The sequence below is a fragment of the Strigops habroptila genome, chromosome 6, assembly GCF_004027225.2.
Source record: "Strigops habroptila isolate Jane chromosome 6, bStrHab1.2.pri, whole genome shotgun sequence".
Lineage (NCBI taxonomy): Eukaryota > Metazoa > Chordata > Aves > Psittaciformes > Psittacidae > Strigops > Strigops habroptila.
This window is the reverse complement of record NC_044282.2, coordinates 64,252,798-64,269,344: the sequence shown is the minus strand read 5'-3', so window position 1 is coordinate 64,269,344 and position 16,547 is coordinate 64,252,798. Positions and strand designations below refer to the sequence as shown.

At 37.9% G+C, this 16,547-nt stretch overlaps 1 protein-coding gene across 1 annotated transcript in view; it reads right to left on the bottom strand.

Annotated features, from left to right (window-relative positions):
- The window catches only part of MRPS5 (mitochondrial ribosomal protein S5), a 45,811-nt gene that overhangs the window by 15,840 nt on the left and 13,424 nt on the right, over positions 1 to 16,547 (bottom strand). The window contains exons 3-5 of the mRNA XM_030490753.1: positions 11,059 to 11,184; positions 10,537 to 10,770; positions 5,620 to 5,654 (exon numbers count right to left, since the gene is read on the bottom strand). Of these exons, the coding sequence (XP_030346613.1) occupies positions 5,620 to 5,654; positions 10,537 to 10,770; positions 11,059 to 11,184 (395 nt within the window). The remainder of the gene's footprint in view (positions 1 to 5,619; positions 5,655 to 10,536; positions 10,771 to 11,058; positions 11,185 to 16,547) is intronic.

The following is a 16,547-nucleotide window of genomic DNA, read 5'->3' as shown; positions in this document are numbered from 1 at the left end:
CACAGGCAAACATCACGTCCAAGAAGGGCTAAAGGTCATTATTCAGCCACTGCCACCTGCATCTTACCATCCCCTGCGGTGATCGTCCCTGCACACTGATTGCCAGGCAGGCAAATTCAGAATCCCCTAGCTCATGGCAGTTGTACAGACCAAACTTCCAAGCTGGATGGCATAAATATGTCAGGTTACCCAAAAAGATTTTGAAATGGATCCAACGGCAGTGGACTGCTGAGGTTTTCATGCTTCCCCTGTGATACAGGGAAGTACTGTGACAAAGGAGCAAGGATGAGAACTCTTGCTGTTAGTTTGGCAACTATTTCACGCACAGCTGCACAAGTTACAAGTTGAAAGTTACAAGTTATGAATTAGAGAACTTTTGTCTTAGAAACCTGATGAATTAAGTGATGAACTAGTGAATTCACATGTTAGACTAGTCAGTACAAAGGGGATTAAGCACTTGTTTGATGTGTTTGTTTTCCTTCCTAGTAAGCTCATAAGATAATTTCCAGAGTATGCTCCCCTTCATGAAACATTCAAAAGGGCCACTTTCAGGCCTTACTGACTACTAGGTCTCACTTTCTAATTTTGATTGCACTACTAGTACCACCATAACACAGGATGTCATGTAAGCTACTTTTTTCACTACGTTAACCATGTTGACTTTGGAGAAAAATAGAAGAAAAATTTATCTGAGGATGGATGACACACAAAATTAAGCCTTCCAGTTAAAATAAGAACAGCATGTATCAATTACAGCCGTAAATTTTAATTACCACTATTATTACATTGTGTTAAATGTAAACGAGGTAGTAAACACTACCTCCAGTTCTATTCACAGAAATTCTTCTTATATGTAATATATGAACAAACAGGAAATGTGCCTTCAGGTTGGCAGGGAAAGAAAGAAACAGGTAGCCCAAGTCACCTATTCTAAGTAACACCTATTCTAAGTTCCTTTCCTTTCTGTACGAAAGCCAGAAACAAACCCAATATGCAAGCCCTGCTGTTGCCCCTTAACACTCTCTCAAGCTAGCTTTATCTCTCTGACAACTTTAGCTCTAATTTACATGAAAATCTGACCTTGTTTGTACCCTATTCTACAAGCAGGGAAAAATCAAGTTTGCTTTTCTGTTTCTACACTATTAGAAAACACTTTAATAAACAATTTCTCACTTACAGCAAGGGAGCACAGTCTTTTTATTAGCGTAACCACGACAGAAAGGGGCTTTTGTATCTTTGTCTTTAAAACAGTAATTTAAAAGTGGCTTTCAGTTTCTTGCTGCAAAGTATAATTCCCCAACAAACATTATTTTAATCTCCTGTAGTGTTGTAAAGATAATGGAAAAGACATACAGATACAGCCATCTATTTAAAATGAGAATGCTAAAAAAGATCTGTTTCTTTCAAAACTTGTACTTATCAGAAAATGACAGGACTCGATTATCTTGGGCTCACTACTGGCTTTGAATACAGAACTTTGTGCTGCTGCTATTCTGAAAAAAAACCCAACAAACCCCAAACAAAAACAAAACACCAAAACCAAACCATTCCTCTCTCTCAGTTCACATCTATGGCAACCTCATATAACAGTGGAGCCTCAGCCTGCTTGTAAAAGCTGTTTTATTATTCAGATATAATAAAGCCTTGAAACAATTTTTATAGAACAAGGAAGCACTGCATAGCATTTTGTTGTTTAATGAATTTGACTGCAAACAATTAAGCCAGCACAAAAAGGCCAGCTTTAGTAAATACCTACTATATAGTATCCCAACTGACACTCAGTTGTGACACGTCACAGCAACAAAACAGCAGCACTTTTCTGCAATGTGCCCTTTCAATTCACTGAAAGCACTTCCAACTGCAGGGCTCATTAACAAAAATCACTTCTATGAGCAGTGCCCATGCAACTCAACTATCACAAGTTGCTTTCCAACACAGACAAAGCTAAAGGCTAAGGGGTCCAAACAGTCTCTGCTCCATCAGAGCCAAAGCTCATAGTGCCCAGTGTACTCCAAAAACTTATTTACTTAAAGGAGCTTTAATAATATATGTGGGTTTTCCAAACACCACAAGAATCTCCTGTGTGTACAGCTGCTCCTGATCTAAGAGGAACCAAAAAAAATAAAAATAAAAAAAATGTTTTTTCTGATTCTTCAGTGTCCCACATGAAGCCACACACCTGTGTGATTTTAAACTTGAGAATAATAGATTAATTTTGTGTATTAAAATAAGAATGCATGAAAAGTGTATGGTGCAGTTCAGGACATCTTATTAATGCTCACATAAATGTTCATTTTTATTGCATTTCTCATTCTCAACATAATCCCTGAACTACTACTCAATGGGATTTTGGTATGTAAAGAGATCACCTGATCCACTTGGATATGATCAGAAGATCATCAGTTTTTTTTCCAATAATGCCATCCTTTAAGGGCTGTTTCCGAGAACTCTGGACATATGCACATCAGCACAGAATCAGAGAATAGTTAGGACTGGAAAGGACCTTAAGATCACCTAGTTCCAACCCCCCGCCATACGCAGGGACACGTCGCACTAAACCATGTCGCCCAAGGCTCTGTCCAGCCTGGCCTTGAACACCGCCAGGGATGGAGCATTCACAACTTCCTTGGGCAACCCATTCCAGCGCCTCACCACCCTCACTGTAAAGAACTTCTTCCTTATATCTAACCTGAACTTCGCCTGTTTAAGTTTGAATTCGTTACCCCTTGTCCTATCACTACAGTCCCTAACGAAGAGTCCCTCCCCAGCAACCTTATAGGCCCTCTTCAGATACTGGAAAGCTGCTCTGAGGTCTCCACACAGCCTTCTCTTCTCCAGGCTGAACAGCACCAACTTCCTCAGCCTGTCTTTGTACTGGAGGTGCTCCAGCCTCCTTATCATCCTGGTGGCCCTCCTCTGGACTCGCTCCAACAGCTCCGTGTCCTTTTTATGTTGAGGACACCAGAACTGTACACAATACTCCAAGTGGGGTCTCACGAGAGCAGAGTAGAGGGACAGGATCACCTCCTTTGACCTGCTGGTCACACTTCTTTTGATGCAGACAAGGATACGGTTGGCTTTCTGGGCTGCGAGCGCACACTGCCGGCTCATGTTAAGTTTCTCATCAACCAACACCCCCAAGTCCTTCTCCACAGGGCTGTTCTGAATCTCTTCTCTGCCCAACGTGTAGCAGTGCCTGGGATTGCCCTGACCCAGGTGTAGGACCTTGAACTTGGTTTGGTTAAACTTCATAAGGTTGGCATCAGAAGCATGCTACCCATTTATTATTGAAACAAACCACCTGGGGCATTAAGTGCAAGTTTGCTACTCATTTTATCTCCTGTCATCTCTAGGCACCAATGACAAATCTGACAATAATATATTAGAGATACTTGAGAAAACAGAAAAAAATCTTGATAACAAACTCATTTATATAGGTTTATATTCATGTCTGTTTAGATAATACATGTCATATATGAACTGCCAGTGAAGGTCAGATCCTTTGATAAATGTTATCTTAAGATTTAGACTGAACACACTCGCTAATCGAAAAGATATACCTCACTGAAGTAACTTTAATTTAATTTGTTCTTGTGCATACCAGCACCACTTTACACATTCTGTTGAAGATTCTGAAATGTCAAAGTTGATCTTAAACAGCAATTTGGTTTTAAAATAAAGACTGATCATTGTCAAGATAACAGGTGTGACCCTACAAATACTTAATCTTACTCCAGGTCCTGGAACGCTAAAAAATTCAGAATGAAAAAATTTTGAGGACAAAGAAGTTTAAAGACAATTGAGGTCTGGCAAGAAAATCAGTGCTTGGCATTTATAGCTTACTTAGAGATATGCAGTGCAGAACAAAGTTGCTGTCTCAAAGAGATTAAAGTCTGAATATGAGATTTTAGTATGACCACAACGCAAAATCTTGAGACTGAGTAACTGTTTTCAAGTGCATCTGACTAACTAAGAACCAGTTTTTGTCAAACAAAGGATTTAAAAAGGATTTGCATGAAGGAAAATCAGCTCTTCTAACAGTATATGACAGTGCATGACAGAGGACAGAGAGAGTATGATCCTCTCCAAAAAGGGCATCACTCGTGGACTTTGGTAGTAGAACACAAGGTGATATGCTATGAGTGAAACAAAACAGAAATTCAAAACACAGATAGATTCTTTGGAACAAATACCTCATCTGGACACAGGTACAACATAATATTGGCTAAAAATACAGGTAAGGTTTCACAGACTTGTCTGGTAAGTGAAGCTGTAGTAGTGACAAGAGTAAACTGATGAACAGTCATCTCTATGCGTATAAAACTGTGTAATAACTCAATAGACAGACAATTTTATAGTGATAAAAGCCTGTCAACATTCATATTAAGCAAAGAGATACGATGTGCATCTATCACAGAATGTATATTGATTCAGGTGAAGACCTTGGCTCTCAGATGATAATTAGAAATGAGAGGTGTTTCTTTCTCCAAGCAGCAGCTAGACTAGTATAGTTTTCCAATAATTAAGCAGTTAAATATTAACTGCAAATGAAAGTTCTGATTACAATCCTGAAAGGAACATAAATTTAATAAGCAATTTCAGTTGTAGGTAAGCAAACAACAGGAGAGTGTTCTAAAGTGACAAGTTTACACAATTAGTCATAGCCAACATGGGTTCATAAGGGGAAAAGTCATCTTTAACTAACTTAATTTCCTTTTATGATAAGATCACCCACCTAGCTGACCAAAGGAAGCCAATAAATGTGGAGTACTTTTTTATTTTAGCAAAGCTTCTGAAATTGTCTCTCCCAGTATCCTTATGGACAAAATGTCCAGCATATGGCTAGACATGTCTGTAAATTAAGTGAACAATCAGCTGACAAGTCTGGCTCAAAGGGTTATAGTAAATGGGGTTACATCAGCCTGCCAGCCTGTCACCAGTGGGTTCAATTTTAGGGCCAGCACTGTAATATTTTTATAAATTATGTGGATGTAGGATTGGAATGTACGTTAAGAAAATTTGCCAATGATGCTAAATTAGGAGGAATTGTGGACTTCCTTAAGGGTAGAGTGACCTTACAGTGAGATCTGGATAGAGAGCTGGACCATCACCAAGCATGTGAAATTTAACAGTATTTTTTCCCAGAAGATAGAATAAGTTAAAACATCTAGGACAAGTGATATTTTATTACTTGAAAGGCATACAAAATAAGATCTTCATTCTACTCACTCTGTGCCCTGTGCAACTGCTCCTCCTCCTTTAATTCTTTTTGTTTTACAGGCAGGGTTATACAACTTCCTATCTGTAGTTTTGTCTGAGAAATAACCCTACCTCTTTACTATGGTAAATTTTTCCCTCTTATGGTTGTTTGTGAACTATTAAAGCTTTATTTGCAGGCATTTGCCATTTCAGAGATACTCAAAGCCACCTTTAAATTTGATATCATTTGCTCGACAGAGAAGATAAAGCCCCAGTGAAAAGAATGACAGCTGAAACAGAATACCAGACTAATTCCTACTGCTGTAAGATTGACTTGGCAAAGGCTAGTTAAATAACTGCAAGCTCAATATAAAATAGTGACAATTATTTGAAGTCCTTAAAAAGATTTGTAATGCTTACCTCAATGACTCTTGTTTCAAAATCTTCAAAAGTTTCTGTGGGGAGAAAAAATAGAGCATTACATTTCCTTGTATTACTTATCTAACAGCATAGCTCTCCGCAGGTGGTATAATTTAAAAAAGGACACAATTTTTATGTAACTGTAATTTATAAATTAATCTCAGTAGTAAGTAGAAAAGGTAAGAATAATTTGAACAAACATATCTAAAGTGAGCTTTATTAGTTGCTTCCTTTTAAAAAAACCTCAAATATTGTTTTTTACTTGACATGATTCACTCCATCAATTTTTTAGAATAAGACCAGTGAAAAACAGCGTATAGCTTTCATTTATAAAGCATAGGTCTGGGGTTTTTTTTAATTTCTTCAGTAAAATCAACTTATGAGAAGAAAACTAGTTAAAAAAAAAATCCAGATAAATGGTAACTTCTCAGAAAGTGTAATACTACTTGTTATAATTACAATACAGCTTGTTATAATTAAGAGATAACAACTATTAAACACATTCATTGTGCTCTGTTAGGGATCCCAACCTCCAATTGCAATCAATATCTCATCTTTTTAAGTACCATAAATGCAGGGTATTAAAACGGAAAGAGTCTCCAAAGACTGTCCAATCTAAATAACCGGAGTAGCATACAGGAAGAAAAATAATCACTTTTTAAATAGTAAAGCAAGACATACAAATTTAACTGCTTCCTTTGAACATCACAAAGAAAGCAAAGCTGACAGAAAAACTGAGACATCCTCAGAATCTGTTGAGTATTTTGATCACAAGCTAAGCTATACATCCTTCTTTCGGAAATCACTGCAACTCACTACTTACACTGAAGCCTTTTTTGTTAAATTATATCTGATATTCTTCCTCATTCTTTCCAGCTGCAGAAATGCTTTGAAAAATAACTATCCACAGCATGTTATGAAAACAGAATGTTTTGGGTTTTCACTGGCTGGCAGTGAAATCCTTCCCTAAATACTGCTCTGAAACTGCAAATTAACCCCCAAGTTCATATCCACTGAGCAAAGGCTGTAAATGGTTAAAAAGAAAAAGGTAAATTACCAAATGGGTCACTTTCATAATGACCTAACTATTATCCAATATTATTCAGAATATTCTGAAACTTGTATTAGGCAATCAACAGGGATTCAAAGAAATTGCAAGTATTTCTTAATACATATTTCTGTGAACTACCAAAAAGGGGAAGATAAAGCAAAACAATATAGAGCCACTTCAAATAATCATGAATCACGTAGCCAGACTTTTTCTACCCCTTTCAATTTCAAGTTCTGCCTGAAAAAAATGTCTTTGCAATCAAAGACAATTACAGCACCATTAATGTTGTCTAGTAATAGTTAAGGCATTTTGCACTGTAAAATAAAGATCACTTCTATGTCACATCTGTGTTCAAGTCTTTTCATCACAGTGGTAATGAAACACCAGACACAGAGCTCTGTTCAGGTGAACATTATATATTCAGCCTTAAGTGGTAAACATATCATTTTCACCGCACTGCAAGTTAGTAAGTTTCTGCTCTGTCACTAGAACAAACTTCAAAATAAGATGTTTTTGAAGTGTCTTAGAACATTGCAGGGAGAGGAATGGGCGAAGAGCAAGAATACTGGAGAGCTCTAGGCATGACATGTACTGCCTGCAAAGGCAGAAAGTCAAATAGGAGGGCACAAAACCATGCAAACTGCAGCCCACTCAGATCCTCTCCACAGGTCTTCACCCTGACACATGCTGTAAGAATTGTCAGCAAGCAAATCCCTTAGGCTTGGCTTTCAGCAGTCCCATTAGCATTTCTCAAACTCCATTTTATAGAAGCAGGCAAAAAGGCTGCATATCATGGATAGTGCCAAAAAGATCCCATTTTTTCTGAGTTTCTGTTTCAAAACCTGATGACCACATAAACACCTGAATATAAATTGCACATTATTTGTTTCCTTTTATGCAATTGAGAGCATACTTATATTTGATCTGTATTTTAATACAGATGCATTTTCCACAAGGAGCATCTTATTATCAGCTTGGTTGTGGAAAAAAATAGTGACTTTGAAAGCCACGAAGTAAAATGCAACATCCTGGTATAAGAAGCAGAATAGACAAGAGATCCTTCCAACCTCCTGCTTTTCCAATTTATCTGCAGTAGAACATGGAAGACCCGTGTTAATGAAAGCATTTAATACTTATTTTATTTGGTGTAGCTACAGTGAGATTCTGGATAAAAGCTAAAAACAGTACAATGGTGAAGAACGGCGAAGAACTGGGGACTCATTCCTTCACCAACATTGCTTTATCATTTACGCATAACCTCCAAGACAATTACAAACACAATCACTCCTGCACAATTTAGAGATCTGTTAATCTACAAGAAGTAGACTTCTGGCTCACAGTAGAGGATATGAATATCAGCAGGTACTCTCTTCCCTCTCTGAAGCCTCTTCAGTTGCAAAGAAATACTATAAACTTGGAAGAAAACTAATTTTATTTCCAACTGAAAAATACTGTTCTTTCTCTACTCATAGCTAGCACAATAATTAAAAGTGCAGTGGAGGAAGATCCCTCTGAGAGAACAAAGCATATTACATAATCACAGTATGTCCCCAATTATTTGTTTCTTTTTTAACATATTGGTCAATTTCAATCAAATTTGTCAGATGCTGAAGGCTAGCAATAGTGAGGTTTCTACAAGCATCTTGGACCTGTTTTCATTAGAAAATATGAACGCTGCTGAAAGGAAGCTGCAGCTTATACTCAGCCTCCGATGGTTACTAGAGATTCTCATACCAGAATACTAGGAAGGGCTGAACTGCAGAATCTCAATCAGAACTCACTCTTGCTTAGACAACAGGGAATCCATGCCATAGTCTCAGGTCAAAAGGATTCATTGGGTTTATTCCTCCTACTACCTTGACACTGCCAACGCCCCAGTTCCCCTGCAAAATCATTAATTATCTGAATAAAAAGATGCTGAAAGAACTACGAGGACCTGAAAATCCTCAAAATTTTTAGCAGATTAAAAGGAAATCAGTGCATACTGATCAGAAACTGCTTTTTCTCAAGCAAATTTATAACATAAATTGACAGCTTGATTTGCCTATTTTGACTGTAGTACCCTTTCCTCTTTTTGGCACTTTACTACAGCCTCCACACAGCTAACTTTAATGCAAGTAATCAACACCAACAGCATCAGTCAAAAGCAAAATCAGTGAAAACACTAGAAAATAAAATTTGTACATGCATAAATGTTGTTTGCAACAGCTGCCACTTCTTTTAGTGGAATAAACTACTTGAAAATATACTTAAATTTAAAAACAACACAGTCTTGTGTTCAAAGTATGAAACTAGAACTATGAAATTTTTTCAACTTTCTCTATATTCTGCCACTGACTTACGGGGAATTTGGAACAAACCATTAATTTCTCAAATCATCTATTTTTCAGTTGTAAGATTCAGGGACAGTCTGCCAAGTCCATTGCTACGTCACTGCCTTCCATGGAATATTTGCTTTCAAGGTAATAAAATGAAAGATGGGGAAGTAAATATAGGAAATCTTTCATTTGTGTGCTAAAGCATTATGTTGATATTAAAATAGAATGAATTGCTTTTAAAACTGAAGACAACCAAAAAAAATTTGAACAGATTGGCAGGCAAGCTCTCCTTAAATGAACAAGGTAAATCTGAGGGAAATCATACATCTCAGACATTACAGCAACACAAGCCACAAAATCATCTATTCGAGCTACAGGAATGGAAAACCTGAGAAGGGAACAGAGAAGTAGTAGACAGCAACAATGGCATTAGTTTATAAAGCAGAAAGCCAGAAAAAATTCAATCTACATGGACAAAGGCAATAGATCACACTGGAAAGACAATGCTCTCACTACCTTATGGCTCAGTTCAAAGCATGGCTGAATTTTTAGTTAACGTCCAGTACAATGTAACCAGATAATATTCACAGACAGAAAAGAAATTGATAAACAAAGCATAAGTCAGACTGGGGAGCAAAGGTGACTGCAAGATCAGACAATATGATCATGATTACATGCACGTAATTTCTCATTTATGTTGACTTGCTGCAACGTATGTTCCAAGACCCAAGCTTGTATTGGGATAACATATTCTTGGACAAAGAGAGCTCCAAAAACATGAACGAGCTTAACACTTAGGATGACTGCAACAACCCTGAAACAGTGTTAGGAAAAAAAAAAAAAAAAAAAAATATCAACTGTTTGTCTCAGCTCATCTTACTAGAAAAGCCTAAAGAAAGACAACAATAAACATACAAGCATCATTAACTGCTTCACAAGAAAAACTCAGCTGAATGAGTAACAACTCATTTTCATATTTAGTCAGTTGAAAATAATTAGGCTTCTAAATGTTAAACAAAGCTACTATGGAATTTCTAGTGGTTTGAGTCAGAGCATTGTAAAAAAAAGTTCAGGTCATCACTCTATATATAGGACTTTTAGTTTCACTGTGATATTTAACCAGACAGCAAATAAATAAATAAGTATCTTCTATTAGCTACATTCAAACTACATCATCTTTAACCACATTTCATTATTTGACTAGGAAAAAAAGCCTGATTAATCCAACAGGATCCTTTAAGAAACCACAAAAAAACCCCATGGCTGTATTTCATACTCCTGTAACAGTCTACAACATAGTATGTTACTCTGTGATATAATACAGTCTATAACAGAGTCTAACAGCTATGTTAAACTAAGCAGTGATTTAGCAAGTTTCACTTGTGTTAACACAACTTGTTCTTTGATTCAGCTGCCTTGCTTCATATATGGGCACGTAAAAGAGAACAAAATCAATTTTCAATTGTAGGAAAAGCCTTGATCTCACTTGCTCCAAGCCCCTTATCAGAAAGGCCAAGTAAGACTAAGACAGATAATCGGTTTTCTTACCTCCATTAGGACCTGGGTCAGGAGGATCCAGGATGACACCTCCCCAACACTTCCCACTCCAGCCTCCCTGCCTCTTAATTTTTATCTTTTTTCTCTTCTCATATGTATCCCTCTGCTGAATAAGTTCAGACTGAATTCTCTCTCGTTCTTCTTTTTTTCGTTGTGTAATTGCCTGGACTTTCCCACTTTGTATCACAGGAACATTAAGACCGGGCCAGAGGAATCCAGAACGTCCTTAAAAATAACAGAAAAAATATGGTTTATGCCAGATTAAGAGTGAAACCCTGCACACTAGAAAAATGCAATAAAATGGGAGGTTCTTATATATTTCAAGTGCATTTTATGATACAGAATTTATATTTAGGGGCACATTAAACAATCAGGATTTTTTTTTTAAGACAAAAATATATCAAGCAGTTCAGACACCAAAGAAATTAACAGCAATTCGTTGATTTATTAAATCAAGAAAATTATACATGAAAAGGTCAAGACATGTCTTCAGCCCCTTATTTATGAATCTACCTTCACCAATCGCCTGGCCTTTATTCAGATTCTTCCTTAGCTTTTTCTTCCTTCTCTTTCCTCTTCCTTTCTTTACTCCCACACCAGTCTCCGCCAAAGCTCCTTTCCACAGCTCATCAGCTGTCACTGAAAAAAAAAGCTTTCATAAGCATTGTACAAGTACAGCTTATATAGGAAACTGAAGTTGAACATAAAAAAAAACCCCAAACTTGAACTGTTAACCCTTGCTTGACCTTCACTGGGATTTAAACTGTAGGATTACTGCCTTGCTAAGTGATTCTCTACTCTCTGTATATACATCTGGAGCAGAGATGCGCCTCTACTGATGACTGCAATCGGGTAGGCACACAGCCAGGTGCATGGGTTTTTAAATCGATCTTGAAAACTCTTTTAAGGCAAACATTCCTAACCAGTAATCAGTAAGGTTATTAATTCCCAGGTCATCAAAAGAAAATCATTCATTAGAACTCTGCAACAACACCTGTAAGCACTTATCCAAGGACAAATATCAATGACAGCCAACTTGAATCACTCCTAAAATTATCCGAGGATTAGCCTGCTTTAAAAAGCCACAAAACACAAGAAGTTAACCAACAACATGAATCTGCTGCTGTGTTTCACCCAGGGGCAATGTTACTATGGCAGTTTAAATCTCATCCTCTCTAATTAGAAACTGATTTTGTTTATTTGAAGTAAGAAAAAAATTCAGTAAATGCTTTTAACCAGGGAAATTAAAATAACTATGCTCAAATAGCTACAATTCCCATCAGCATTTCATGCTTGCTAGATAAATGCACATGAGAGTCCTGACCCACAGACTGGCAAACGCATTAGAACTGGGGAAGCTCTGCTATGCTGACAACACGGTGAGGTCCAGGAGCTATCCCAGATTTCCAGAGGTATCGCTAAATGCCCAAGTTTATTTTTTTATTGAGTAAGTTTATATTAAGATACAAAGATATGACACCCATCTTTTCAGTCAAAAATCCTTTTCAAAGTGGGATGCATAACTGTATGGTATATGTGCTATCCCTGGAGACGTTAAGGCCGGGCTGATGTGGTTCTGGGCAACGTGATCTAGTTGAAGATGTCCCTGTTCATTGCAGGCGGGTTGGATTAGATGAGCTTTGAAGGCCCCTTCCAACTCAAACTATTCTATGGTTCTAACTGTGATTTCTTTTTGAGAAGTACAATCCTGAATCAAGTAACCAAAGCTCAGTACATCGGGAAAGCAAGTTCACAAGGAAGGACACACAAGTCCAGAAAGCTACAAAACAGCACTCCCTCAAGATGGACAAGAGCCTAGAAAGTCACTACATACACAAATAACATATTGTACAAATAGTACAAGGCAAAATATGTAATACAGATTTCAGCTGTATTACAGACAAGTGGAAAATGTGTACTATAGACAAGCAAAAATGCCCATGGATAACAGTGTTTATCACACTTGCTATGTGCTGTGAGGCAAGAATTGTATTTGCTCCTGGGTAGGCTTTAGTCTCTGTAGAAAAGAAATTTTTGTCTTTTCTAGACATTCAAGTGAACCCTAATGTCTAGAGGTTTATGGTTAAAAAAATCCCACAAACAGTAAATGTACTCTGCTCTCGTGAGACCTCACCTGGAGTACTGTGTACAGTTCTGGTGCCCTCAACATAAAAAGGACACGGAGCTGTTGGAGCAAGTCCAGAGGAGGGCCACGAGGATGATAAGGGGGCTGGAATACCTCCAGTACAAAGACAGGCTGAGAAAGCTGGGGCTGTTCAGCCTGGAGAAGAGAAGGCTATGTGGAGACCTCAGAGCAGCCTTCCAGTATCTGAAGAGGGCCTATAAGGTTGCTGGGGAGGGACTCTTCACTAGGTACTGTAGTGGTAGGACAAGGGGTAATGGGTTCAAACTTAAACAGGGGAAGTGTAGATTAGATATAAGGAAGAAGTTCTTTACAGTGAGGGTGGTGAAGCACTGGAATGGGTTGCCCAAGGAAGTTGTGGATGCTTCATCCCTGGCGGTGTTCAAGGCCAGGTTGGACAGAGCCTTGGGCGACATGGTTTAGTGCGAGGTGTCCCTGCCCATGGCAGGGGGGTTGGAACTAGATGATCTTAAGGTCCTTTCCAACCCTTACTACTCTATGATTCTATCAGCAGGTGGCTTGAAAACAGCGTCTGAACTGTCAGCCACAAAAAAATTACCAGCTGATTACAAACTGATGCATGTAGCTGTGTGCTAAATAAATAATAGTAATTAAAAAAATGTGCTGCTGCACAGAACTCACTAAACAGAAAAACTTAACTGCTGACTCGACATGTTACTTTCAATAAAGGTCAAATGGTGATAGGTACTAGGCTGTCTACAGCTAGTGAATATTACCCTAAGATAACACTGCACTAAAGTTCAGCCAGAAAAAAACTGGTGGTAAGTAGGAAATGCATGATGCAGCTTTTGATGTTCTAAAGTGGACTATAGGATTCTCACAAGGTTGGAAGTTTGACGATCAATCATGTTAAGCTTCTTAGCTTATTCAGAAAACACTGTGTAACTAGCAATTTATTTTTCTTCATGATAATCCTGCTAGCCTGGAAACTTGGAATTCCAATAAAGGTATTTACATTTTCTTTGCAAGGTTATTTTTAAGCTGGAATGGTTCCCCAGTCTGCTGCAGTTTGTGTGGCCTCACAAAGGGTTGTAACAGCTACAAAGGAGGCTGCGGAGGCGCAGCAACAAGCAGTTGAGACACACGAACTGGGAGCTCTTGAGGTGGTTATACACTCACAAAAGCCCCAGCACTTTAAGCTGTATTCTAAATATCTGTATGATAAGATCACATAATCCCAATAGAGGAAAGTAGCAAAAGGAGATTGTTTTGTACCAAAGGAGACCAGTTAATGCCAACAGATCCCGCGAGATGAGGTCAGACTGAGTCAAGTTTTGGCCTCAAGCACTGCACAACTTCTGACAAAATTAAAACCAGATGAAAACACCACATTCAGTAGCAAAGTGCAGTTCATCTAATCAGTCTGTAATAATACCATCATGTGCTTGGAAAGCAGCTGAATTTAATGAAACATCAGGAGCCTGCAGGCTACAGAGCTGAGAGTTCTTTGTAAGATGGCAGATATCACACTGATTTTAAGTGACAAGAATGGAATATGGAAGGGATAGGCTGCAGTCAAGAAGATTACAATGGTGGGGATACTGTTTACAATAGACAGACAACACAGCAACAAAGAAAAAACCTGACCATAAGAAAGATCAATCTGACTTGGCAGCAAAGCACCAAAATGATTCAAGAGCGCATACACAGGCAGAAGAAATGACCTGTAGTGGAGAAAACCAGAAACAGAACTGGAGATTGCTGTACTGCTTTTTGCATTTGCAAATGCTCAGAAATTCTCTGAAGGTATGCAATCTCTTATTGATTTATGGCCTTCCTTTATTTTGCCTTTTTAAAAACTTTGTATTTTGCATGCACTCCTCCAGAACTAAAATAGACCCTGTCATAAAAGCCACCACATTTCTACTCAGTTACCAAAAAGCACATAGCTAATAACTGAAAAGAGAAATACAAGAAAATGTGTCATATATAAAATTTTATTTTATAGGTTAGAAAAAGATCCACTATTTAATTTTTCTGAGAGCATTCTTTATGCAAGCTGATTGCTAACAACCACTAATAACAAGTTTGCATGACACCATTCCATTCTGCTTAATCCACACAAAAGATATTTGTAATATTTTGAAAAGGATTTGATTTTGTGTCTTTTTATACTGTCCCTGAATTTAAGGAACCCAACAGTCCCCGAGCACACTTCAGAGGAAGATGAGTATTAGATCACACCTCAGTAACTCACAAGTATTACTGAAAAGAATACTGTACCAGCAAACAGTATCCTAGATCCCGATAAACCAAGATTAACAGCACATTTCTTTGCATCCTGCAAGACGAGTTCCCAGCTTGCTTAGAATATGAACTACAGAGAAAGACAAGTAGCAGTAAATTGGAAAACTAAAGGGAATAAAACGAGAAGAAAGAATCAACTTTATAAGAGAGATATGTAGGCTCACTTCTACTTACAAGCAATTTTTCCTTAAGCTTTCTAATGACAAATAGTCTTTGGATCTCCACTGCTCTGATGCCACAAGACATTAATATTAATCATATAATAAAAAACCTAATGACCATGTTACAATAAACATGCATCTTTCAATGTGCTGTTGCCCACCAATGCCGTTACATTGCGCATCTGTATTACCTTACGGAACTTAGTAAGGTCTTTTCAATCACTAACATTCTCTTCCAGGTTTCAGCTTGGAATACACACTTTTATTAGCAGATGAATTCTAAAAAACTATGGTATTTCAACCCCTTTCCTTCTCCAGACACCAGTGGGTTTGCCATTTCCAAATTAAAGGCGGCTTTGGAAAAAATACTTTACACACAACATGAAAGAGCATCTGCAAAGGGAATGTGCTGCTTACATAATCTATTACAAATTGCATGGTAAGTTACGCAGTCTAGACTCAGCTGCTTTATGACCACAAGGAGACTTTTTTTTTTTCCCCTCAGAGGCAGGTCAAAGGCTTAAAAATCAACTCCTCTAGGAATCAAACTGCAGAAGCCTCACTATACTCAGGTGCAGAGGGCATTTCCTTGACCTTATCTTCCCTGATGAACACATGCTTACCCACCTACAGGAAAGAGAACACACTCTTGTCAGATCATTTACATGGGTTCAAAAGCAGCCCGATTCATAGAAGAAAAAGCCACCTAGAGCTATAAATTAAAAAAAAAAAAAAATCCATGTCACAAATCACTGAAGGTTGTGAGGTTTTTCTAAGGAAGCATCTCTACATGCTCATCCAATTCTTACTTTCTTCCAATAGCATGAGCTGCTGTTGGAGACAGGATGCTCAGTTAGGATGATCCGACATTTGGTCTGATGAGGCAAGGTTTTTCTCACACTCTAGAAGTTCATTTTTACCTTACTCTTCTAAGACATTACTGTAAGGTATAATTTTCATGTTCAGTATCTGTTGATTTTGAAACACATTTCTGAAAGAACAGTATGGACTCCGTAATTTCTTAGCAAACACACACATTTCTATCACCTCACCACAACTGGGATCACTGAGGACTGATTAAGAATAGGCCAAGCATTAAACAGGTATGAAAAGCAAATGATGGGCCTGCCCTCAGAGCTGCTCTCTAGGTATAGCTGAAATTGGATGCGAACAGGGAAAACAATATGTCACTTATTTGTACAACTTTGCGTTCGAGGTTCGTTGTAGAACAAGACATCATTGTATAAGATGTTAAAAACAAACCCATACCCACTCTTTTTCTCTGACGTAGTTGTACTTTCAAAAGTCTACCATTATGGCTAACAATTTAAGGATGTGCATCTCTGATAAGAATTATGCAACTGTATAGTAGACAGTGAAGTGTCTGTTCATGTCCCAGACAGCTTATAAACTAATTCTTCACTACTGAG